Source organism: Gymnodraco acuticeps, unplaced genomic scaffold (genome assembly GCF_902827175.1).
Source record: "Gymnodraco acuticeps unplaced genomic scaffold, fGymAcu1.1, whole genome shotgun sequence".
NCBI classification, from domain to species: domain Eukaryota; kingdom Metazoa; phylum Chordata; class Actinopteri; order Perciformes; family Bathydraconidae; genus Gymnodraco; species Gymnodraco acuticeps.
This window is the reverse complement of record NW_022991995.1, coordinates 733,004-759,636: the sequence shown is the minus strand read 5'-3', so window position 1 is coordinate 759,636 and position 26,633 is coordinate 733,004. Positions and strand designations below refer to the sequence as shown.

At 41.0% G+C, this 26,633-nt stretch overlaps 1 protein-coding gene and 1 long non-coding RNA gene across 2 annotated transcripts; both read left to right on the top strand.

The window, feature by feature from the left end:
- Window positions 1-559: 559 nt before the first annotated feature.
- On the top strand, window positions 560-954 carry LOC117536390. Its single transcript, XR_004567548.1, has 3 exons — window positions 560-610; window positions 719-806; window positions 891-954. It is a non-coding gene; the product is annotated as an uncharacterized LOC117536390 (long non-coding RNA).
- A 10,651-nt stretch (window positions 955-11,605) lies between these two features.
- On the top strand, window positions 11,606-13,421 carry LOC117536384. Its single transcript, XM_034201226.1, has 4 exons — window positions 11,606-11,732; window positions 11,972-12,124; window positions 12,506-12,591; window positions 12,872-13,421. The coding sequence occupies exons 1-4, from the start codon at window positions 11,643-11,645 to the stop codon at window positions 13,158-13,160; spliced, it is 618 nt and encodes a 205-aa protein (XP_034057117.1). The 5' UTR covers window positions 11,606-11,642; the 3' UTR covers window positions 13,161-13,421.
- Window positions 13,422-26,633: the final 13,212 nt, after the last annotated feature.

The window sequence follows — 26,633 nt, the reverse complement described above, 5'->3', positions numbered from 1 at the left end:
GTATTGTTTCCGCACGGACATGTGGTTACCTATTTATATATTGTGTGCCCTCCTGGTTTCTTTGGCCCATTCCCAAACCGCCCCCTACACCCTACCCCTCCGTTTGCGCGTTCACGCGAAGGGTCCGCCATATTGAGGGCTGGTCCAAAGCAATCAGGGCGGAGGCGTAGTGGGTTATAAAAGCCTCCGACAGCGAGTTTGCATGGATGCAGGCTTGATAATCTCACTCCACAGGTGTGCAACCGTTTTTCGGGCATGGAGGAAACAGTCATACAAATGTGAGTTCCATGTGGTTATTTTTTTAAACGATAAATAATACGTTGCCTTAACTAAAACATGCCTTTGTGAACATGTATTTATAAATCTACACGTGTTCATTTGATTTGCCAAGATTACATTCGATTTTTATTTTGAAGATGTACAAATCTAAATCGGAATCAAACTAACAACACATGTGTCAATTCATGTATCCATTCACTTACGAAATCGGTTTAAACTTAAGTGTGATTTGTGATTTCAGGGACTGTGGTAAAAACCAAGGCACTTATTGCTTTAAGGAAAAGGATGACCTGTTCTGCAAAAAACGCAATGCTGCCAAAGAAGCATGGGAGTGAGTTATGCACTCAATTCATATTTTGTGCAATGAAAGTAATGCATGTGCACTGTGGGTCATTGCCTTAACACCAATATATATTGTTTAAATATTCTATGATAACAGGTCAATCATTAAGGAACTGGACCTTGGGCAACATGTGTCTCACAAACAGGCCTCCAAGAAATGGGAGAACCTAAAAAAGAAATACAAGGTAAATGGTGTATTGTTATTGTAAAACATGTTTGTTTTTGAAAAAGCTGAACAAAGATTTCTAACATGCATTTGTTTGCAATAGGAACTTAAAAGGCCAAGGACTGGAACAGGGACTGATCAGGGGGAAGAAACCCCTGCAACATGGCTCTTCTTCATGGCCATGGATGAGGCCATAGGTGCAAGGCCTTCAATTAGTCCTCCTGTCCTTGTTGCCTCAGCCTTGGCAAACCCCACAATCCTCTTTTATCCGGAGGCTGCTTCCTGCTCCTCTTCCTTCCCCCACCCAAATGTGGCTGATGATCCAGACCCCTCACCACCCTCATCACTGTCTGAGGCTGGAACCACCCAGCAGCCCCCCCCCCAAAAAAAAGAAAAGGTGCTATGGGAGTGCTGGAGTGCCTAGAACGCGAGGCAGAAAAAGAGGACGAACGCCACAGACAAATAATGCAGCACTCAGATACATTTCTAACCCTGTTCGAAAAAATGGTCGACAAAATGTGATTTATTTTTTTCCCCCCCACCATTGGCCATTTCTATGTTCGATTATTGATGTTACTTAAAATACTTGTTTTTGTTCGCTTGTATTATTTATTTGGAAGACAATAAACCTAATTTAACGTACTGTCCTTCATGTCTTCAATATTGTATGGGATATAGTAAATACAGGTAGACGGGTGATGAAGGTGACATTGCGTTTGCTTGATTGTTAGATGGCTACATTGTTCTGTGTGGGTTTCATAATGTAGAAGGAAAAGTTTTGCACAAAGTAATGTTGTGCACGGAACTAAAGTGTTTTTTCCAAAGTCTGAAGATTAACCCTGAATATCAGCATTTTAAATAAAGATATGTCTGTGCGCTTCATAGGTATAAGGCATTAAAATATACATGACATTTACGGTCTTAATTGCTCATGTCAAACCATTTGCAGAGTTTCATTCAAAAACAAAAGTGATTGTATTAGAAGACCTGTGTTCATTTTCTGAACCTTTGCTCTGTGCTCGTGATTGAATGATCCAAGAGGTAAGGACATTTGTCTCCAATTTGGGATTATGCAGAAAGACAATTCAGGAAAACCAAGTTTGAAATCAACGGTGCACAGGTTTATTTTATTTCACCTCTTTTCTCTAAAGTGAGAAGTGGAGCTCACTAAAACAAACAAAATTAAATCAGGTATGTGTGCACATCATTTCAAAAACACATGTTAACAGACAACCACGTTTTTCCAAAAAAAAACAAAGTTCATTAGATGTAGTCGTGCTCTCTCAGGTGTGGTGCCATTTGGACAGGAGCAGAGAGTTGTGCAGCAATCCTGTTCCTTAGGTGGTGTCCAGGACTTTCCTGTCCACATGCTGCGGCAGGGGGAGGACTCTGGTCCCCATCTTCAGGGGGGAAGGCTTCAGCATCCTCAAGGACATCGTTCATGTCTATGCACAGATTGTGCAGAAATGCACAACATGCAATGATGTCAGGGGCAAAGCTTGGACTGACCTCCAGCGCTTTGAAAAGGGTGGCCCTCCAGCGAGCCTTCATCCTTCCAAATGCTCTTTCCACCACAGACCGAGCCCTGGCATGATGCCTGTTGAATCTGGCCTGCACCTGGCCGCGAGGGACCTTGTAGGGTGTGAGTAATCCCACTGGTTTTTCCAGGCAGGGATAACCACCGTCCCCAAGGAGGAACCAACCAGCTGGGGGAAACAGTGCCTGGCAGAAGATGGGGCTGTTTCGCAGTACTCTGGCATCATGAACGGAGCCTGGATAGCCGATGAAGACATCCAGGAATCTCCCAGTTGAGTCACAGATGGCCTGCATCTGGATGGAAGGAAACAGCTTGTAATTGATGTACTCCTTGTGGTACTCGTTTCCTGGAGGTTTGATGTGAATATGGCATCCATCAATCGCACCAGCAGCACGGTGAAATGCAGGACTCTTTGCAAGCTGACAGAAGCCATCTGCAATCTCTGGCAGCTCATCTGGGGTTGGCAGGGAAATGAGGGTCTTCAGGTTGGCCTTTATCTTCCCGGTGACGTGTTTGATGATCCTGTGGACCGTCGATTTGGGAATCCCGAATGCTGAACCCACCACAGAGAGTGATAGTCCATGGGCCAAGCTGTAGAGGAGAACAAGCACCTTGATGTCTTGTCCCCATCCGTGGTCCTTTGGGGAGGAAAGCATCTGCACTAAATACACCACACTAGATCGCTTAACTCTAAAGTCCTTCTTTAGACAGGCTTCAGGGTTGGCATACACGGCGAGAATTGGGGCAGTGGCATTGAGCTGCATGTAAATACCTTTGCCCCCCTGTAAAAGACAAACACAGGACTGTTCAATAACTATACTCCAACACACACACACACACACACTAGTGAAATATTTGTATTTATTCATGTTAGCAAACTATGGATAAGCTTAAAATGGGAATAATTTGGGTAAAACTGTGAGCTGGATTTGGGGCCTGTTGACATGTGTTTTTGAGGACAAAGGAAGATGGGGGAAGGTGAGAGCATGTCTTGAGTTGCATTCAACTTAGATCTAGCTACAGTGATTGGGGAAACCTAAGGTCTAAGGTGTTAGGGATATTTGGGGCTGCCAATCAAGGAGGTCCAAATGGGAGGATCTGATAACTCCTCCCATTGTCAAAGAGTATAAACACAGACACACACGCGGTGTTCAGCCTCTTTCCTCTGGCTGGCTCACGTGCAGGTAAATTCGGGATCCCAAAGATTAACTGTATTGAATTTGTACTGTATTGATTGTCATATTACCATTAAAGTAGATTAACGGTTACTTGGTAGCTCTGGATCCCTTCCTGTATTAACCAGCTTGATAGGGACGCGCGGAGATTTGAAAAGCGGACCAGTTATCCCTTTAAATCTCTAACAAATGGTGACCCGGACGTGCCAGATATAACGAAGCTGAGGAAGAATCCAGACGACCAGAAAGTTTAAATGGAATATACAATGCATATTTTACTATGTTAGGAAAGTTATATACAAAACGTGAACGTTGATCGCCAGGTAGACGGAAAGTCCTGCGTAACGTAAATAGAGCAGTTTGGCACGGATCTGCAGGTAGTTTATTCCTGAGTGGCGTGGAGACGGTGCAGTTTGTTCGGTGCGAGGTTTGATTCCTGCACGACAAAACCTGGAAACACGATATTTTAGATCGGGTCGCCGTTTAAAACTGGGGTTAAATAACAGACCAAGGCTGAAAGCTAAAAGCCAGAGGTCTGTTATATGTTAAATCGGGGGAGAGCGTTTCCCTTTGTCTGTAAACTTCTGCTGCTGCCATCTAGTGGCTGAAAGGGGGTATCACACCCTTGACATTTGTATGGTTTAGCTTCGAGCTTCGAGTTTAATCTGTAAACTTCTGCTGCTGCCATATAGTGGCTGAAAGGGGGTATCACACCCTTGACATTTTTCATTACATTGCTGGCCGGTATTGAAGACGGGAAGCACGTTAATAGTAACAACGACAATAGCCCAGTATATTAATTAGAACTGATTTTGGAAAACTGGTACAAAACAATAAGGAATTGAACATTTTTTACAACGACAGCACCAGGAGATGAGTAAACTCAAGAATCTGTAGAGTGTAAATACATTGTGAAAAACACATTTTACACTCGAACTGTTTGCACATCATAGACAAGGAATTTAGACAATATAAATAAATGTTCAGAAAGTAGACATAGGCCTACACTTGATTCAAATTGCATTACTGTGATCCGATTGGTGTGCTCTGCAGGTTTACTATTGTTCGAAGTAACAGTGGGATTTAAAATGAGAGAAAATATGGGGATGTTTTTTTCGTAGTGTGTGGAATATGTGATGCTGGAAACATGTAAGTATTTCAGAGTTGTGTTGGGTAAATATGTAACAATGGATGAAACAATTTTTGGAGTGAGTTTTTGTAATATCATTAGTAGACATTAATTATGTTGTTTAGATGGCATTTAACAACTAAGACAGATAGTATGATTAGAAAGAGACAGAGTGGAAAGGGTTGGATTTATTTAACATCAGTGTGCTAGACTTCTTATAGGTAAGGTGTCCCGAGACCTGGACTCCCCCTCTGAGTTAGAAAGGCTTCGATCCCGACCCTCCAAGCAGACAACGAGACCTAACCCAACAGGAGACTCCTCCTTCTCCATCGTACAGACAGAGAACCAGAGCTGAACCAACAACAACAACAAGACTACATCAAGACTGCAGCCAGAACTATCTCCACCTGTGGCATCCAGAACCAAACAGCATGCTGACATACAGAGAGATACTCTCATCAGCCCCTCAGACAGGACATGAGAGCAGAATCCGCCCTCCATAAAAACAGCAGAGAGACTGTAAAGGAGGAGTGTAACAACAGTGGCATGATGGGGCTGCAGATGTAACTGGGCCAATGGCTGCCTAAAAAAGTTACAGCGGATGGTTTCTAAAGCTGAGGGACTGAAGAGAAGACAGAATCAGAGGAGTTGGCATGGTCGATTAGAAGTGAGGAGGCCGGGGTCACGGCTTGAGAAAACCAGGGGAGGAGAAAAGGAGAACGGGAATGAGTGAGTTACACATAAACACACTTATTCACAAAACGCACATTTAAATAACTTGAATTAACTTCATAAATACGTAAAGACAGAAAGATGTATTAATCAATTGGTAAATTAAAAATAGCAGTAAAGAGGAAACTATTAAAGTAAAATGAGAATCATCCTAAAACACACTGACAGAGTAGAACCATATTCTTCAATATTTTCATCATGTTAACAAATCATTCTTTAAGAGATTTTTATTCACGTGTGAATAAAGTAGCGATCTCATTGGTTACAATATTGATCACCATTAAAAGGATAGTTTTAGGAACCACTCTATAGGACAAATCTTTATTTGTATTAATAATGTTAAAGGGAGAGCTGGTGCCAAGCCACATATACAATTCCAATTTAGAGTGTTGATTTCACCATTGTGGCATAGTTATTACCATAGGAAGGCTTTAAGATGGAAATATAAAACGACTTCGGTTTTAAATCCTTGATAAAGGAGGGAGTAATTGTTGCATGTTCGGACACCCAAGGTTCCACACACTGCTAAAGAGTTTAACATTGTTTTTTAAGTAGACCAGAATTAAAGATAAATGAGTATAATGAGCTATGAAATGCAGAGCGACACAGATCCTAGTAATGTTTTGACTCAAGATAATAGTTATGTACACAAGTTTCTGAAATAGATCATTAGACATTTTAATACTAATTAGGTGTAAATGGATTGCAGTAGTAGTAGTACTCGAAGGAAGTGAGTTTTGTACCAAGTTTCAGGAAAAGTGGGAGGCAGAAGTCCCAATGACAAGTGAGAATCATCTTGAAAATCATAGTTGAAATCGTGACATATTTTTGTAGACAAAGGATACTGGCCTATGCTGAAATGTCAAAGTCTCTGCAGAGCACGACACATGGCCAAAAAAGACGGAGACCAACTGACCTTTGACCCTGACCGACAGTGTAACTTGACAAGGCACTGTGGATGACTGACTCTGGGGTGAAGCTGACCAAACTTGACATGACAACCAGACAGTGTGAGTGTGAATGAATGCCGGCATGTGATCAGTGTAACTGCATGATTCTAAAACAATAACCAACCAAGCATGTTTTTGGACTAACATATTATTTTGGTGCTTCAAGGGAAACGAGAGGTTTCCTAAAAATTCCACAAAAAGGGGAAACCGCACATGTGACCCGGTTATATTTTACTGTCACATGAGTTGGCGGTTTGCAAATGTACAACTAAAATCTGAAGATTCTGTTTCTTTTAGGCCTGAAGGACGGAGAGGAACACTTCTTTTCACTGAAGTGTTTACTGTGGAAATAATGATAATGGATGTCAAATTGTAAATAATGTTCGTTATGTCCCTAACCAATTACCTGACAGTTTTTGTTCCCCTCCCATTACAGGGTTTTGTTACACATGATTTCATGTGTAAAAGGGGGGAGTGTGTATAATGTATAAATGTCAACATGGCTGTAAAATTCACAATTTAAATGTTTCTTTTAAGGATAGACAGAAACCTTCCGCCCCAACCCAGATGTTCAAACTGAGCATTGAATGTAATTAACCTGCTCCATATCTGGGGATAAGATACTGTTTGATGAATGTTGAGATGTTTCTAAATATTGATTTGAGTTATAACAGGTAACACAGAAGCAGTGGCCAAGGGGCTACTGTGAGAGATGTAATTCCAGAATAGAATACCGAAGAAGTTGACCTGTGATAATGAAACAATTTTGTAATAGTTTAACAGACATTAGAGTAACTGAGGTTTGAAATGTAGAAAGAACATATTACAGTTAAAGCTAAAACATAGTAGTGTATTGAGACAGAATTTAATTTAGACAACATCATGTAACTAGCCTGGTAAAGAAGTAAAAGCCATAGACTTTATTGTTTAGGTCATTATGGGGATATACATTTCATCTAAATGTATAATAGAAAGACATTTGATGACAGTTTGTTGGAATTCTGTATTCATTTTTTCAGCGTGATAATATCTAAGCACTGACAGGTAGAAGCAGTATCACCAGGAAATCATTCACTTTGTTAGTATCATGATTTTGGTTGTTTTTGAATCCATAACATTAGTGTGTTTCTTTACCAGAACCATTAGCAGTTCATATTATATTTGGATTTTAAATAGGATGTCATTTAAAAATAAACACGGATGCTTGTCAGAAATTCAGAGCTATTGAAATATGTTATTTAGTTTACCTAAAGATGTTGAGGTTCTTATTTAGTTGGCACAATCCAAGTATTAAGATTCTGAAGCTGCACTGGCAGATAGGAGGTCTACAATTAATTTAGAAAACCTGTTCACAGACGGCTGTTGTTTCAAGACACCCCACCAACAGGCTCCAAGTGGGTCAAAACAGCTGAGCGTAGTCTTGAGGGAGTTGTATCAGATTTCTCCACACAGGTTGCTGGCGCCAAAAGGGGGACCCGAGAAGCACGAGGCCGACACAGCAGAGTTCGTCTGGCTGAAGGTCATCAGGACAAAGTGGCTCAACCCCAGGCTCTCCGGCCCCGACCGAGTGACCCAGCGGACCTCTTATGCCGTCTGCCTGGGAGAAAAGGGGGACAGCTCGTACCACGGGAGCCAGTGTGCGGCGGGGAAACCACCTGCTAGGACCAGGGGACGACATCAGGACGGACGTGGCCCTGGCAGACGTGGACTACTCGGAAGCAGCGGACTGGAGGAGCAGGACCCTGGAGACATCCTTACAGCAGACGACCCGGGAGGCATCATCAGCGGGCCGGAGGAGGAGGAGGAAGACATCTCTCTAGCAGGCAGCCCAGAAGCTGCCGTCAGCGGATCGGGGGGACAAAGACACGGCAAGCCAGGACGGCACAGGGGACTTGTCGAGGCAGCAGAGGAGTCTACTTCTCTCTGATCAGTTCCACCCGTGAAGGGAAAGCTGCATCTCCCCCTCCCTATTAGCTGTCCTTGTGGGCTATTCCTCCGAGGGGGGGGGGGGGGGGGGGGGGGGCTGATGATTCTAGCACTCAGCTGCCCCCTCATGGTTCCTTCACTGCCATGGAAAGTGGTGTTCTGTCTCCATTAAGTTTTCAAGTACTCTAAATACCAGCTTCGGATGGATTTATACAATGTTTGGGGGACGGACACAGTAGAAAAGAATGACAGTGGGTATATTTCAAAATGCCTTGTCTAAGTTTATCTCTGGAGAAGGAGATAAAAAGGGGGATTTGTAGTGAAAGATTTGTATTTATTCATGTTAGCAAACGATGGATAAGCTTAAAATGGGAATAATTTGGGTAAAACTGTGAGCTGGATTTGGGGCCTGTTGACATGTGTTTTTGAGGACAAAGGAAGATGGGGGAAGGTGAGAGCATGTCTTGAGTTGCATTCAACTTAGATCTAGCTACAGTGATTGGGGAAACCTAAGGTCTAAGGTGTTAGGGATATTTGGGGCTGCCAATCAAGGAGGTCCAAATGGGAGGATCTGATAACTCCTCCCATTGTCAAAGAGTATAAACACAGACACACACGCGGTGTTCAGCCTCTTTCCTCTGGCTGGCTCACGTGCAGGTAAATTCGGGATCCCAAAGATTAACTGTATTGAATTTGTACTGTATTGATTGTATTGATTGTCATATTACCATTAAAGTAGATTAACGGTTACTTGGTAGCTCTGGATTCCTTCCTGTATTAACCAGCTTGATAGGGACGCGCGGAGATTTGAAAAGCGGACCAGTTATCCCTTTAAATCTCTAACCACACACACACACACACACACACACACACACACACACACACACACACACACACACACACACACACACACACACACACACACACACACACACACACACACACACAATTCTGAGACCAAGTCAAATTAACCTTTCCTTTTTTATTCTATAAACTACTGACAACATTTCTCTGTGTTGGAATTCTACAGACACTATACAGATATACACGTATAGCTTATAAGGAAATAATACATGAATGTATATCACAATATATCTAAATATCTATTTGTATTACACATACAAAGTTCATAGGCTACTATATAAGAAATAAAGTGAAGATAATTGTTGTATTAGCAATATTGAAATGTTTACCTGCCACTGGCACATCGCTAAAATGCGCCTCAACCTTCTGCGCCTTCTGTTGGATCTTGCCATTGCACCCGCTAACAGGCGATGGATAACAACGCAGGTCAATGCAGCCGACAGATGGAGATGTGAGTTGGACACCATGACGTCCGTTTCCGTTTCCGTTTCCTGCGGAGAGAGGGGAGGCCGTCCCAAAGCTTGCCGCTGTATTTATACCCTTAACCCTTAATGGAGGGAACTTCATTCAGCTGTGAGTGTGCCTACAGACGGAGTTCACTCCGTCACGGAGGGGGAGGGTCGAGGGAGTGGTTTGGGATTGGGCCTGAATCGCGTGAATGGACCGTGAACCAGTCAAGTGATTCATTCAGGAAATGAAGCAGTTGCTGCTTCGGACGTCACATGTCACGTGATTTGAAGCAAGCTTCGAAGCACTGCTTCTATGGAATAGGAAGTCCAGGGTTGAAGCTCCAGTGTCAAACTGCCATCACTACTTGCACCGCGCTGTCTACGCTTCCAAAGGAAGGACGCTGCACGGCTGCCTTATCTACTGAATCTGGTGAGTGATTTAGCTAACAGGGCTTGGTTGAATTATCGTACTTTTGGGTGTAACACAGCCACAGGAAGTATCAACTGGCGGGAACACGCTGTGGGCTTCTCTCGCATTGTTTAAGTACTTGTTAGAGGAAAATAAAATGTTAACAGACTTTGACAGTTACAGATAAATTCGAATAATGCTGCCGTTTATTTTCTGAATTAAAGTTCCATTCGTTCCGTGGAACGGACTTTTTATTTTGGCGGAAGCATTACGATCATTTTTAAGTCAATTAAATCATTTAAAAATTGATATTATGAATAATTTGTTTTTTTTTTAGTATGTAGCCGTGTAATAAGCGGTAGAATGTGCTGCTAGGTGGTCATTAGGGGGGGGGGGAATCCCCGCAGTGTGATCATGGAGCCTGCGGAGGGATCTAGATCTTAATAGCGACCGCATTAAGTTTTCATTTGATTTACCTCACTTAACTGCAGCACTTCTACGCTACTGCAGTCAGGCAATGTGTGTTTCCCTCGCTTTTGTTAACTTTTACTGAGCGATAGTAGGCTACGAGGTGCAGTTTTAAACAGATAGTGCTGTACTTTTTTCACTTGTTCGTGTTCACTGAAAGACGTAGATTTTTTTTTCACCCAGTTGCTGTTTTTGTCACCTTTCTTTTAGTCGTGTGAGTCGGACACCACCCCACATTAACGCCGGACGCTCGAACCCAGCCACAGGCTGTCTCAGGCTTCCATCATAGGGAGAGGAGGGTGGCGCTTGGACGGCTGCTTTGTGCTACTACATCAGGTGAGACGCCATTTAGCTAACATTAGCGACCACATTACATTATCAGATGTTGTTGATTAACGTCCCTTAAAGGTGGGGTATGTCATTTATTTCAGAAACACTTATTGTTATATTCCATGGAATGCTCTTAACATCCCGATAGCAATGCATATATGAAATGCTTGGACAATAAATACATACAAAATGTTCATCTGTGGAAGCCGTAGCACTGTAAAAAGCACGACCAATCATTTTAGCCGGCCCGGCTAAAATAGCTGGATGGCCTACCTGCCTGTCAGCCTGAGAGGGGTCTGCCTGCAGGTTCCACTCTCAGGACACCTCCACTCTCACGGAGGTGATGAGTCCGCTCACCATGCACTTTGGGTCGGCCTTGGGCAGGCCTTTTGAACCCCCCATCCTGGTTCTCGTAATAGTTGACTTAGCCATTTTTCGCTCAAACCATGGAGGAATGTAACGGGAGTTAACAGGGGACTCTGCCCGCCTCACGAGTGCCTATTTTCGGACACTTTTTGTCACTTTTCCCCCTATTTTCCCCGGTTTTATTAATGTTTCTTTTTTTGGCTATTTCACCTGGTTCCTTCTAACGGGGACATAGCCCGGTCTCGGGTGTCCCCCTACGGCCTGTGTCCAGCCGTTCCCCCCACCCCCACCCCCACCCCCACCCCCACACCCACCACTCATCCATATATTAACCGATTTTGACAATTCTTGTTGCATTTTTGTCCTCTCTTCTCACTGATAGAATGGCAAACGCGACCCACCATCGGAAGGCCTCCACCGGCCTAGTGCCGGTGTCCTGACGGTCGGTTCCTCCGAACTGCGGGTTCGACTCTGATGGCCGCGAGGGTGTGCTGCGTGTCTCTTCCCGGGCCGGGCCGATATGAAGCATGACCAAGACGCATCGTCTGACTCGGGGGTCCCACCACGGGTCCCGCAGCGGGGTGGAGGTTCCAGGCTGAAACCTCCCCAGGTTTGTTTGTCCTTTTGTGTTCTAAATGTAATGTTCATAAAATGTAGTTATATCCTCATACCTACTTAAATATCTGATTTTATTAAGATATTACTGTGAGAAGTGCACAGAGGCATCTTGAAAAATCAGATGGTGAAGCAAGCAAAAGCTGTCTAAATAAAAAAAAATGCACTTATTTGTTTCACCAAGGATGATTTTATTTGACAGTTTTACATGGTTTGTTCTCTTTTGTGTTTCAGGTTTATTGCGAGTTCAACAGAGTGGTGGGGAAAAATCTCAAGGACAACTTCTTCGATGCACTTGACCGTTTCTCTCCGAGCCTGATGGACCTCTTCAGGAAGAAGAAGGGTGTCACTGGCCAATTTCTGTCTGAGCTTTTAAGTCAGACAAAGGTGGGTTTACTTAAGATAACATCTGTCTACCCAATCTCTTTCCTCTCTCCTTGTTCCTCTTCTGTCCCTTTGACTTCCTTCTCATCTCTTATTTTCTCTCATTTGCTGCTCTTGTCCTGTCAATTTATTTGCATCTCTTCATGTGTCATTGTTTCCTCTTTTCCCTTGTTCATTTTGCTTTGCTCTCTTGTTTTGTTTCCTATTATATTCTTTGGTCAAGAAGAAATTATGTTCTCTCCCTTTTCTATTGTCCCATCATGTCATCTCCTTTTGTCCTCTCCTTTACTTTCAAGTATATTTGCAATAAAGTAATTGTGTAGAGTTTGTAGAATGTATTTGATGAATATATGACCATTCTTTGTTATCTCCACCATATTCCAGACCACTGAGCCAACAGATGCCTTTGTGTTCGGGGACTGCCAATCATCTTGGGGGATGAGCCTTCTGCCTTCTTCAAGACCTGCACCGTAAGTGACTTTAACCCTTGTGTTATGTTCACATTTGGCACCCTTTGGTAATTTTTGGGTGAAATTGACCCGGGACATTATTCAGAGTTTAAAAAAATACGGAACTAAATTTAACTTACACTATTCCTTATATATATTGTCTTTAACTAATTCACCAACAATATAAATGAAATATGATATGTTTTTTAAATATGTATGATGCTTTTCATTATAAACAGTGGAAGCTACTTTTTGGTGGACGATGTAGAATTATATGTCAATCTCTTTATTTCTCTGTTAGGATGCGGCTGATAAGGAGGTGTACAGTCAAACTCCACTGGGAATCCTCTGTCGGAGAAAATCCTCAGCTCAACCCATCCAGTGTGGCAATCGTCTTGGAGGGGAATGTGGTGATGGATGGACCGGCTAACCTGCCTCAGGCCTTCTGTGTCCTGTTCAGACTCATTTATGCCCTGCAACTGGAGTGCATGAAAAACACTTTCCACTTTGCTCAGCAGGTGATATTAAAACTTGGTAAAGTTGAGCTGGCACCCAAAATTCAGACTTTGAAAAATCAGCTTACATTGTGAAACGGGGTTCTGAAAAGTTGGCTACTGTTACATATGGCAAGTATTTAGGCTTCCATATTGCATTTTGTTGTTGTTGCATGTTTGCACTGTTTGACCTATTAAGCTTGTTGGCATTTCCATTTGTGTTTTATTCTATAAACTACTGACAACATCTCTCCCAAAAGTCATTTAGAGCATTTATTTGCAGAAAATTACAACTGGTCAGAATAACAGAGAAAATGCTGTGTTTTCAAACCTCAAATGATGCAAAGAAAACAAGTTCTTCATTATTAAACAACACAATACTAATGTTTGAACTTAGGAAGAGTTCAGAAATCAATATTTGGTGGAATAACCCAGATGTTTCAATAACAGCTTTCAATGCGTCTTGGTTGCTCGCCACCAGTCTGTCACATTGTTGCTGGGTGACTTTATGTCTCTCCTGGCACACAAACTCAAACAGCAATGTGAAAGGTGTTGCAGCCAAGACGCATGAAAGCTGTGATTGAAAATCTGGGTTATTCCACCAATTACTGATTCCTGAGCCCTTCCTATGTTAAAACATTAGTATTGTGTTGTTGAAAAATGAATTTTAAATTGTTTTCTTTGCACTATTCGAGGTCTGAAAACACTCATTTGGTATTTTTTGTAAATAAATGCTCTAAATGAGAATATTTGGAGTTTGGGATAAATGTTGTCAGTCATTAATTTATAGAATAAAACACAAATGTTAATCCAGTTTTTACCAATAGTAAAACGAGAGAAACTGGTAATTTTACAGAGGTCTCTTAATTTTTTCAGAGCTCTACATAAATATATAGATCTATATATATTTATATATATATATATATATAGAGAGAGAGAGATTGCTATTGTTTCATGTGAAAAATGTTCTCAGGAAAATGTATGGTACAATATTTTTGCCACAGTTTGTATAGGAAGCTCAATTTCATTGTATCCAAATGAAACACTCAAGTTTTAATAAAAGATAAAACTTTATTTTTGTGTCTTTTTTCTTTTTTGTAGTTGACGGAATAAAAAATATAAATACGAAATGTAACCACTTTCAACTAAATATTCTAAGTTAAATAATTGGAAAAAAACAATTGATATTACACAATATTTTAAGTAAAATCAACTTGACATGAAGTGGATTGTACTTCAAATAACAATTAAAGTCCTTGATTAAATTAAGTTTAATTTACTCAAGTTTTCATAATGCTTTACTTACATTTTTAAAGGCAACCACTTTACGCTATTTTTTTAAGTAGATTCAACTTATCCGGGCTTACAGTGAGGGAGAACTCACAGAGGATGGAGCAGGCATTGAGGTCCTCACAGAGGATGTAGAGGGAGAACTCACAGGGGATGGAGCAGGCATGGAGGTCCTCACAGAGGATGTAGAGGGAGAACTCACGGGATGGAGCAGGCATGGAGGTCCTCACAGAGGATGTAGAGGGAGAACTCACGGGATGGAGCAGGCATGGAGGTCCTCACAGAGGATGTAGAGGGAGAACTCACAGAGGATGGAGCAGGCATGGAGGTCCTCACAGAGGATGGAGAGGGAGAACTCACAGGGGATGGAGCAGGCATGGAGGTCCTCACAGAGGATGTAGAGGGAGAACTCACAGGGGATGGAGCAGGCATGGAGGTCCTCACAGAGGATGTAGAGGGAGAACTCACAGGGGATGGAGCAGGCATGGAGGTCCTCACAGAGGATGTAGAGGGAGAACTCACAGAGGATGGAGCAGGCATGGAGGTCCTCACAGAGGATGTAGAGGGAGAACTCACAGAGGATGGAGCAGGCATGGAGGTCCTCACAGAGGATGTAGAGGGAGAACTCACAGGGGATGGAGCAGGCATGGAGGTCCTCACAGAGGATGTAGAGGGAGAACTCACAGAAGATGGAGTAGGCATGGAGGTCCTCACAGAGGATGTAGAGGGAGAACTCACAGAGGATGGAGCAGGCATGGAGGTCCTCACAGAGGATGTAGAGGGAGAACTCACAGAGGATGGAGCAGGCATGGAGGTCCTCACAGAGGATGTAGAGGGAGAACTCACAGGGGATGGAGCAGGTATGGAGGTCCTCACAGAGGATGGAGAGGGAGAACTCACAGGGGATGGAGCAGGCATGGAGGTCCTCACAGAGGATGTAGAGGGATAACTCACAGGGGATGGAGCAGGCATGGAGGTCCTCACAGAGGATGTAGAGGGAGAACTCACAGAGGATGGAGCAGGCATGTAGGTCCTCACAGAGGATGTAGAGGGAGAACTCTCGGTACTTTAAGAATGACGGGGAAAAGTACTCCGGTGAGAAAACACTGTTTTAATAAGAGCCGTGTGTGTTCAGCGCTCTGCTTCCACTCCCTGCACTGCAGCCGTGCCTGCAGTCCCTCCCCTCTCAAGCACGCTCTAAGTCCCTCCCCTCTCAAGCACGCTCTAAGTCCCTCCCCTCTCTCATGCACGCGCTAGCTGCCAGAGCATGTGAGAAAACGAGAAGCATGGCTGTGAGTGGGAGTGCAACTACCGCTGCGCCTTGGCTTGTTGACAAAAAAGACGCCAGAAGCGAAATTTGGAAGTATTTTAGCTATATCTCTGACAGTGAAGGCAAGCCTACGGACACCACGAGGCCTGTCTGTAAAAATCATACCCTCGTGGGGGCGCGCTCATGTGATTGTCTTAGAATGAAGGAGACATCTGATTGGCTATAGATAGAACACATTACAAGTACAATCGGGTGAGCGTCAGGGGAGTCTCAAAAAACCCACACACGAATGCACAGCGATCCGTGCACAGAAAGAGGTTTATGTTTGTAGGTGCAGAGGTTTTAAACGGAAAACAAATATGTGAGGATCAAAAATACATATGTAAAACATTTTTCTGTATTTGGATTTTATTTACATGTAGGCCTATATGGAACGGAACACATTTGTGTGTGCATTGAAAAACACAAGTGTGGATCCTTCTGTGTGCATGTGTGTATTATGAGACCGTTCTGAGCCCATAATGATATGTTTCACTTTGAGCACTTGTGGTAACCGCGCTTGTATTGTTATATTTCGATGTATACCCCAAGAGTTTCCAAATGTACTTCCATTGTAGCAATGAATACCAGTTAAGTAACACGGAATGCAGTAGTTTCCAAAATGATTTAAGTTTGTTGGAACTACAAATTAATGTTACAGTTAAGTATAGCAGATCTTACTGTTAAGTTAAATGAATAAAGGTGAGTTAAGTTAGTATTATATAATATCTTTATGTTGGCATTCATCAAAAAATCAAGTATGTCTAAAGAAACTGTACTCTGTTGACGTAATATTGCTCAGTTAATTCCCCGGCCACACGAGGACGAAAATGGCCGTTAGCGTTACTGTTTAGTGTCATATAGACCATTCGGCCATACGAGGACGACCGAATACGGCACTAAACGACTGAGGAAACGACAACGGGTCCCAAGGTGGATAGAACGGCATACGCAACGCTCTGGGGGGTCAAACGGCTCCGTGTGTGCGCCCTATACGAACATGTTCTGATAGTGATTGCGCAATAGCAATAGCCCTGCCTCTCCCCACCTCTTCTGCTCATCTCCGCGTACCCCGCGCCATTGCTGATGTGTTTCGCCACCAACAACAACAACAACAATGGCGGATCGCAGAGTTGCTATCGTGCTCCGGACGCTACTGACCATATTACAGTTATTTGTGCAACATCTACAGCAGACTTACACATCCAGGGGGGTTCTTACTCGCTGCTTTTGTGGATATGTACTGCAGCTTCTGCGATCATTTTCTGATAATGATTGCGCATAGCCCCGCCTCTCCCCACCTCTGCTGCTCACCCCCGCGTCAAAGTAAACGGCACACTGAATTCAGATTATTTATCTTTCTCTCGATATGGACATAAACGCGAGAGAAGTCTAACCTGACAGGACGGAGACACCTCTCAAACTACTGTCGGCCGGGTCACTCATTACTGGATCAGCTGCTGCATGAGACAGACACTGGCGCTGTCAGAAGAGAGGGTGGAAAAACAGAGGCTCCGTGTATTTTTATTATTATATTATATAGAGTCGTTATTCATTTGTTTTAAAGCTCAATAAATAACAAAGAAGACCTTTGACCGGCACTTTTATAATTGTGTCGGAAGATTTAAACTTTAATTCACGTTGACTGGCGAACAACTCTGCCCGGTTCCCTCGGCCCCCACCGCGGAGAATAAACAGAAGGGCAACCATGACAACCATGCTTCTTCGCTGCTTTTGTGGAGGAAGTTACAGCGCCACGTACAGGCTCCTGCATATGTACTGGAGCTTCTCCAGCGGTTGGAGCTAAACGGAGCGGTCTCGTGTGGGCAGACACTATCCGGATAACTATTGCGTGTGGACGGAAGCTTGTTTGCGATTGCGTTTGCGTTAATCCTATGCGTTTAGCCGTTTTCGTCCTCGTGTGGCCGGGGTCTAAGTTAGCTGGACACAGAGCTATTAATTAAATCCAGGGTGACCGGGTATTGTTGAAGTTAATTAACACGGTCATGTTGTCTGAACATAAGTCAGTTATATTCTTCTTACTAGTGTTATTTAATGATAACCTACTCAACTCAGTTTCGTGGAATTTGTTGACACAACTTTATTAAGTAAGTCCAAGAAATTATTTTTTTGAGTGCAGGTTGAAAGGATAAAACTAAAAACAAACAAAAAAACATATCACCTCACAACTTCCCCAGATAGTTACTTACGTCAAGTCAGTATTTCCCCATAAATGCTTAAATGCAAATTAGCTTTAAATCTATACAGTAGATACATTCAGACATGGTAATAAAACGAACACCATTTATATGTATTTTTTGGAAGTTTTCTTTCCATTAGATCAGGGGTGGGGAACCTTTTTCCTCTCGAGGGACATTTCAATTTTTTCAACATCCTCCGAGGGCCGTACAAATGATTGACCTCTGCTTAAAAAGACTAAAATCACAGCCCATTCATTTGGCCTTTCTTTCATGCTGTGCAAAGAAAAAGCAACCTCACACACACATGTGAAACGCTCTCACACACTTATGTGAAACGCTCTCACACACACTTGTGAAATGCTCTCACACACACATGTGAAACGCTCTCACACACACATGTGAAACGCTCTCACACACACTTGTGAAACGCTCTCACACACACTTGTGAAACGCTCTCACACACACATGTGAAACGCTCTCACACACACATGTGAAACGCTGAGTTCAGTATTGAATTAATTTGCTTTTCAGTTAAAAAAGGAAGGCCTTCCTGTCACATGAAGGAAAATCAGGACATTCTGATGTAGAGCTTCAAAATAAAAGACCATTGAAATCTCTATTATATATGAACAACCAAAACTCTCCAGTATCAAAGACTTATTTCACTCCAGGGTGAATGATGCTTTTATACTGGAGGGTGTTTGTTTTATTCTTATCTAAAATCAGAGGGATGACAGCTCATATAATAGGGATTTCAAAGGTCTTTTATTTTGAAACTCTACACCAGAATGTCCTGATTTTCTCTGAGTGGGGTGTCCTGCTATCCCCCTGAAGTGAAATAAGTCTTTGATGATTGACAGTTTTGTATTTATTCTTATCTAAAAACAGAAGGCTCATGAGATTTCAAAAGTATTTTATTTTTAAACTCCTGAAGTTTTACATTCACTCAGTTTTAATGTGGTAGTTATACGTAGTTTGTTTTAAATTATTATTGATCACATTATACAGTGCATATTTCTTAATTTAATCTCCAGTATATATGAATATGTTTGGTATATTTGTTATTGACCGAGTAAGCACTTTTATTTTGAAGGCAGTTTTTCCAGGCCTCTACCGTAATGCATAGGATATTCGCGCACCGCAATATAACGTGCGGGCGGCTGGCTTGAAGGCAGTAGAATAAAAGTGTATTCATTCGATTAAGAAATGCTTTCATTCTTCAATATGGAAGAAAAAACTCAACGCAGTTAACACAATAAGATGTCATACATCGGAAATGACTAACATTTATCATCTTTCCCTCTTATCTATAATTATCCATTATAATGCTTTTGTGCTTTTTTTAATCTTTATTTATTTGTTCCCCTCAACACCACTAAATCAATTGCCGAGCAAAGCAGTGTTGTGCTTGATATCGGGGTGCACAGTCTCTCCATACAAGGGGAGCTGTAGTGGTCCGTTTCCCGCCGTGGGACAAAGAGGGACGATAGCTGACCGTCCAGGGCGTTCCCACTTGCAGCTCCAACAGTCGTTTGCGGCCCGGTTGAGGCCACGTTCGATAGCGTTCTAATAGTCTTTAAGTGAGACTCTTTTCTTTTCTAACTTTATGGGTATTTGACTTTATATTAAATACATAACAATAAGAGTGCAGCACATCTAATACACTTCACTATGAATCCAGAACAATACAACTGCAGGAGTTTGGATACAGCGAGATGTGTGCATGCATTTGGAGCCGATTTGGGCAGAATCCAGCAGAGTGGATCGTGCTGTTCATCCTATGTAATCTATATGTAAAGACACAAGTCTAAATATTTAAGATAAAGCTGTGAAACAATCTCAATAATTGGCAGCAAAAATGTAAGGTTTTTTTAATGCAAAAGGATACATGTTGAGATAGGAAGTTCTAATATCTTAAGAGAAGAGCTTGAATATCTTCTAGCTCTATTCAGGTTTTTGGAGTTTTGTTCTAGCTCTATCCCTGATCATTTTCAGAGCCTGAAGGCTCTATGCAGACTATCTTCTGGTTCTCCTCTGGATCCATCCACTATCTCTTGTCTCTGTCCAGTCAATTACACTTGTGTTACTGGAGCAGGTAAAGCATACAACAGATACTTTCAGCATTATCGGAGCACGCAGTGGAAGCTTGGATGAAACACAGCGAACTTCTAAACAATGAACACCCGCAACTTGGAAGAAATAAAGTTGGGTTTTATGCGTTCTAATATTGCAATGCAAACCCATGATGTAATGACAGTAATTCAGAATAATTGAGTCATTGAATGCTCATTTCAGTCGATTTAATCAAACAAAACATAAACATATTGGACAGCCTCAAGACTGTAACCTCTTCACATTCTGTTGAAATAGTCAATTACTAACCTTATCTCACACATTGCTGTTTTGAATCTCTAATATGTGGATGACAGTTGAACTGCATGATGTAACATTTATGCCATCTGCTGGAAAGAAGACGTATCGCTCTGTTGGTGTTGTTTAGACAACAAAAACAGAGTGAAGCTCTCATTTGATCAACCATCTTTGAGTACAGACACCGTCCTGCAGAGAGCACACAGCCCAACAGCACGTTGTTGGTCTAGCATCACTTTACAAAACGTTTGCATTAAGACACTAAGACTAGCTGGTCCCTTGTAAAGGTGAGTCCACCTTAAATGAGCAGTGGGTGATCAGCAGGTGAAAGGCAGGACACGGGATCTTGGTCCTGAGGAGATGTAACGATTATTAAACAAGAAATAGTCTCAAGGGGTCGAATAAATGAACATTTGTGATTATTAGCGAATCGGTTGCAGGTGGGTGAAAACAGGCTTAGGGAGTAACGTACTACATGTAACGGCATTAGGATACAAAATAGACTAATGTATTCCCTTACCAACACACTTGGTCTTTTTAAACGATTACGCCATTTAAATCTTTTGTCACAAACTTTGCAGATCTATTTTTCCTCTCCTGTGTGGATTCTCATGTGTGACTTTAAATCTCCACTATGTGAAAAAGCTTTCTTACACACTGAGCAGGTGAATGGTTTCTCTCCGGTGTGGATTAGCATGTGTGTCTTTAAACTTCCACTCCGTGAAAAAGCTGTCTTACAGACTGAGCAGGTGAATGGTTTCTCTCCTGTGTGGATTAGCATGTGTCTCTTTAAACGTCCACTATGTGAAAAAGCTTTCTTACAGACTGAGCAGGTGAATGGTTTCTCTCCTGTGTGGATTAGCATGTGTGTCTTTAAACTTCCACTCCGTGAAAAAGCTGTTTTACAGACTGAGCAAGTGAATGGTTTCTCTCCTGTGTGGATTAGCAAGTGATTTTTTAAACTTTCACTATGTGAAAAATATGTATTACAGACTGAGCAGGAGAATGGTTTCTCTCCTGTGTGGACTCTCATGTGTCTATTTAAATGTCCACTCTGTGAAAAATATTTATTACATACTGAGCAGGCGAATGGTTTCTCTCCTGTGTGGATTATCAAGTGTTTTTTTAAACTTCCACTATGTGAGAAAGATGTATTACAGACTAAGCAGGAGAATGGTTTCTCTCCTGTGTGGATTCTCATGTGTTTCTTTAATTTTCCACTCTGTTGAAAAGCTTTCTTACAGACTGAGCAGCTGAATGGTTTCTCTCCTGTGTGGATTCTCATGTGTCTTTTTAAATCTCCACTCTGTGAAAAAGCTTTCTTACAGACTGAGCAGCTGAATGGTTTCTTTGCAGCACTATGTTGTGGATCACTGACAGATTCATGTCTATTTTTTAGTGAGTTTGAGCCTGAGGCAGGTTCTCTGGTCTCTTTCCAATCAGCACTGTCTTCAGTGTCAGGTTCAGAAGAGTCTTCAGTGTCAGGTTCAGAAGAGTCTCCAGTGTCGTCCTCAGTCTTTGGTTGTAAACTGCTCTCTGGATCTGAGTTCCTGGCTGGTTCTGGTCCTCGACATTCATCTCCATCAGCTTCTGTTTCCATGTGTTCAGTTTGTCTTTGATGAGGCTGAGAGGACTGAGGTTTCTCTTCATCATCTTCACTCTTCACAGGGTCAGGAGTGAAAGTGGACTTGGTGATATCAGCCTCCTCCAGCTCATGAAGCTGCTCTCCCTCCTGTTCCTGCTTAATGTGTGGGGGGGGCTCAGGGTCCTCCTGGTCCAGACTGGTGCTCCACTCCTGCTGGTCAGGGAGAAGCTCTTCTTTAACCACCACCAGCTGCTGGACGTCTACAGGAAACAGGAAACACAGTCAGAACAAACTGTTAGCATTTACAAATCTCATCACCATTACAATGGGAGACATTTTGCAGCCCTAATGAATGCCTTTGTTTTTATATTTTCACATTATCTTTCTTAGTCCCACCTATTGTGACTCGTGTAAATATTATACCGATGATCAATTTATTGACAATGTTGGACTTGAAAATACATGTTCTTTAATACATTTCAACTGCAGGAGTCTGTATGCAAACTTTAATAAGATCACTGAATACCTACATACATTTAAAAGTAAATTCAAAGTAATTGCCATATCGGAGACTTAGCTAAATAAAGACGAAGTCACTGATTTCCAAATTGAGGGTTACGTGCTACACCATATCAACAGAACCAATAAGAGAGGAGGGGGTGTGGCTCTTTATGTGGACAGCGTCCTAAAATGCACACTGGTTGAAAAATGTCAATTGTGATTTAATGGAATGCATAACTATAGAAATTGAAATGGAAAGGAAGAGACATGTTGTTGTGACTTGTGCATATAGAGCACCAGGATCAAATGTAGAGTTTTTTAAAGATAGTTTAGGAGTATTAATGGATGGCCTAAATGAAAATAAAACATGTATTATTTTTGGGGATTTTAACATCGATCTTCTAAATGTATCTAAACACAAAACAACTTCTGATTTCCTGGATGCTTTGTACAGCAGGGGGCTTTATCCCCTAATCACTAAGCCCAGTAGAATGACATCAACTTGTGCAACATTGATCGACCATATATTACAAATGTCATGGAAAACAGTGCTAAGAGTGGGCTAATAATAAATGACATAAGCATTTACCTGTATTTGTAGCATATGATTGGCAATTAAAGAAAAATAAGGAAGAGACTTGCAGTAGATATGTCAGGGTAAGGACTGCTGAAGCAAAAGACACATTTAGGAGTGACCTCTTAAAGGAAGAGTGGAGAGGGGTTTATGTAGAAGATGTACATGCTGCATATGAGTCCTTCCTAACAATCTACATATCACTGTATGACAAACATTGTCCCACTGTACTCCGTACATATAAAGGTACTTATCATCAAAAGCCTTGGATAACCAAGGGCTTACAAAATGCTTGCAAGAAGAAAAATAACCTTTATAAAGACTTCATCATATTTAGGACAAAGGCAATTGAAAAGCAATACAATACATACAAATAAGTTGACAGTTATAATGAGACAAGCAAAAAGAGAATATTATAATAATATGTTAAAAGAAAAGAAAAATGATATCAAGGGCACATGGAAAATCATAAATAATGTTATTGGAAATAAATCTGTATCCACTGCCCAGTCACTTCATTGATGACAAAAATAAGGTTGTAAAAAACATGAATGAAGTGGTACATGAATTCAACTCTTTTTTTGTAAATGTCGGTCCTAATCTTGCAAAGACTATTCCAAAACAACACGATGGGCAAAAAGAGGATGGCGGAATTGGGGGAAGTAAAGTCAATGTTTCTGGGAGAGATAAATGAAATTGAAATTAGATCCATTGTAGACAAATGCAAAAATAAGACTTGGACAGATAGTGATGTGATCGACATGACAATAGTGAAAACGACTATTGACTGCAATTGAACCGCTAAGCTACATCTTTAATTTCAGACAGGTATTTTCCCAGATAGCATGAAAATAGCTAAAGTTATCCCACTTTTTAAAACAGGGGACAAAAGCCAATTTACCAACTACAGACCAGTGTCCTTGCATTCACAAGACAAGGTCCTTGAGAAATTGTTTGTCCAAAAATGTGATAATTTTATTGAAAAAAACGAGTTATTGAGTGAGAGTCAGTATGGATCTAGGAAAAATCGATCTACAGCTTTAGCTTTAATGAAAATAACAGAAGAAATTACAACAGCTATATAAAGAAATAAATACACAATAGGTGTATTTATTGACTTAAAAAAGGCATTTGACACCATAGACCATTACCTATTAATTTCGAAATTACATAGATACGGAGTGAGAGGAGTAGTTCTAGATTGGTTAAAAAGTTATTTAGATAACAGACAACAATATGTAGAATTTGCTGGTAGTACATCGGAGTGTATGAACATAGAATGTGGTGTCCCGCAGGGCTCGGTTTTAGGGCCTAAACTTTTTATTTTGAACATCAATGACATATGTGAAACGTCAACATTATTGCAATTTGTGTTGTTTGCAGACGACACACATTCATTTTGTTCTGGAGATGACTTCAACATTTTAGCAAAGTGTATTGGACATGAAATGGTCAAACTTAAAAAATGGTTTGATGAAAATAAGTTAACCCTACATTTGAATAAAACGAAGTTTATGGTTTTTGCTAATAGAAAAAAAGATGAAAACATTTCACTGTCCATTGATGGAGTTTTTATTGAAAGGGTTTCTGAATTCTTAGGTGTGACGCTGGATGAAAACCTGACTTGGAAATCACACATAGCACATGTTAAAACCAAAGTGTCTAGGAATATTTCTGTTCTAAACAAGGCAAAGTGTTTGCTAGATTACAAGGCATTGAGGATGTTGTACTGTTCACTCATTTTGCCATTTTTCATTTATTATATAGAAGTGTGGGGCAACACGTATATGAGCAACATAAAGCCATTGTCAATATTACAGAAAAGGGCAGTAAGAATAATTCATAAAGCTGACTCAAGAGAACACACCAACAGACTGTTTTTTAAGTCAGGACTCTTGAAACTCAAAGACAGCTGAGCTGCAGACATTATCAGTAATGCACAAAGCAGAATGTTACCAGCATGTTTACAACAGTTGTTTGTTTTTGGATCAGACAAGGAAGACCACAGAAGGAAATTACATTTTAAGCATCCATATGCAAGGACTACTCTTAAAAAAATGTGTATTTCGGTGGTTGGTGTACAATTGTGGAATTCTCAACACAAGGATCTAAAGAATTGTATTTGTATTTTTCAGTTAAAGAAGTTGTATAAATTAAGAAAGATGGGACTATATGAAGCAGAATGTGAATAAATCTATGTACTCTGGTCCTTCATGTTTTTGATGTCTTTGATGTGATGTCTCCTCTGTATTTGCGGGTCCCATTGCCATTGTTATTGTTGTTATTGTTATTATTATTATCATCATGCGTCGCTTTCCGCCTTCTTCTCCAGTAGGACTCAGATGAGGGTGTTGCACTTTTATTTTCCTTATACATGTGATGTTTTGGTGTTGTTTTGTTTCTTTCCATTAACCGTCAAGTGGGAAATAAGTATTTTTTGTGTGTGTTTCTCTATCCTAAGATACTGTTATGTTATTATTATGAAGGGCAGACCATCTATTTGTTTATTTTAGAAAGGGGCAGGTCACATAAGATTTTATTCTTCTCCCTGCTCCTTTTCGCTCAATGGTGTTTTGGTAGAGTCATGTTTTGTGGCAATTATTATACATTTGGTTTTGCGTACCATGAGCGGAACAAATAAAAATGAAATGAAATGGTGTATTTTTGTTGGCTCAAGTCACCTCATGTAGCCCAGCCCCTTTCCACTTCCAGTTCAAAATGTAAAAGGGTTTTTTCTTCTGGCGTAGCACTAGCCGCAATGTAGCCTCAGAAACCGCAAATTAAAGCACCTCAGATTAGAGCCCACATAAATGATCACAGAGCTCAAGTAGCAGACAATCTCAACATCCACTGTTCAGAGGCGACTGCGTGAATCAGGCCTTCAAGGTCCAATTGCTGCAAAGATCCACTACTGAGGATGAACAACAAGAAGAAGAGAATTGTTTGGGCCAAGAAACACAAGGATTGGACATTAGACAGTGGAAATCTGTACTTTGGTCTGATGGGTCCAAATGAGAGATTTTTGGTTCCAACCTCCGTGTCTTTGTGAGACGCAGAGAAGGTGAGCGGATGGTTTCTGAATGAGGGTTATCTATCTATATAATATATATATATATATATATAGAATAGATATAGACTAGAGGATATATAGATATAGATAGTATGAGATATAGAATATATAGATATAGATGAGATAAATTATATATATATATATATATATATATATGATATATATATATATATATATATATATATATAGATATATATATATATATATCTATATATATATAATATATATATATAATATATATATATAGATATATATATATATATACACACACAGAATATATTATAAATACATGTTGGCAATAATTGATTGATTGATGAGATGTTACATTAATTTATATTAATGTTTTAATTACTTAATGACCTTTGTACTAGTACACACAAGTATTTCTTTTTATTTGCTTTTACACATTTAAAAATAAAAGGTGAATAAAGAAGCACATTAAAACTAAAGTATCAATGTATGTCACATTTAAAAAACTACAGTGAAGTGCACTAGCTGGGCGTAAACTGGGCGTAACTCTACGTCCGTCGTAGAACTGAAGGTTAAGACCAAACTAAAGTTATGACTAGTGCACCACTTAGAATTAAGCCCTGTATGCGTTGCGCCCGGGTGTAACTTTTACGCCAAGTATGGAGCAGGCGTAAATCGGAAAGACAGACTAGTATCCAT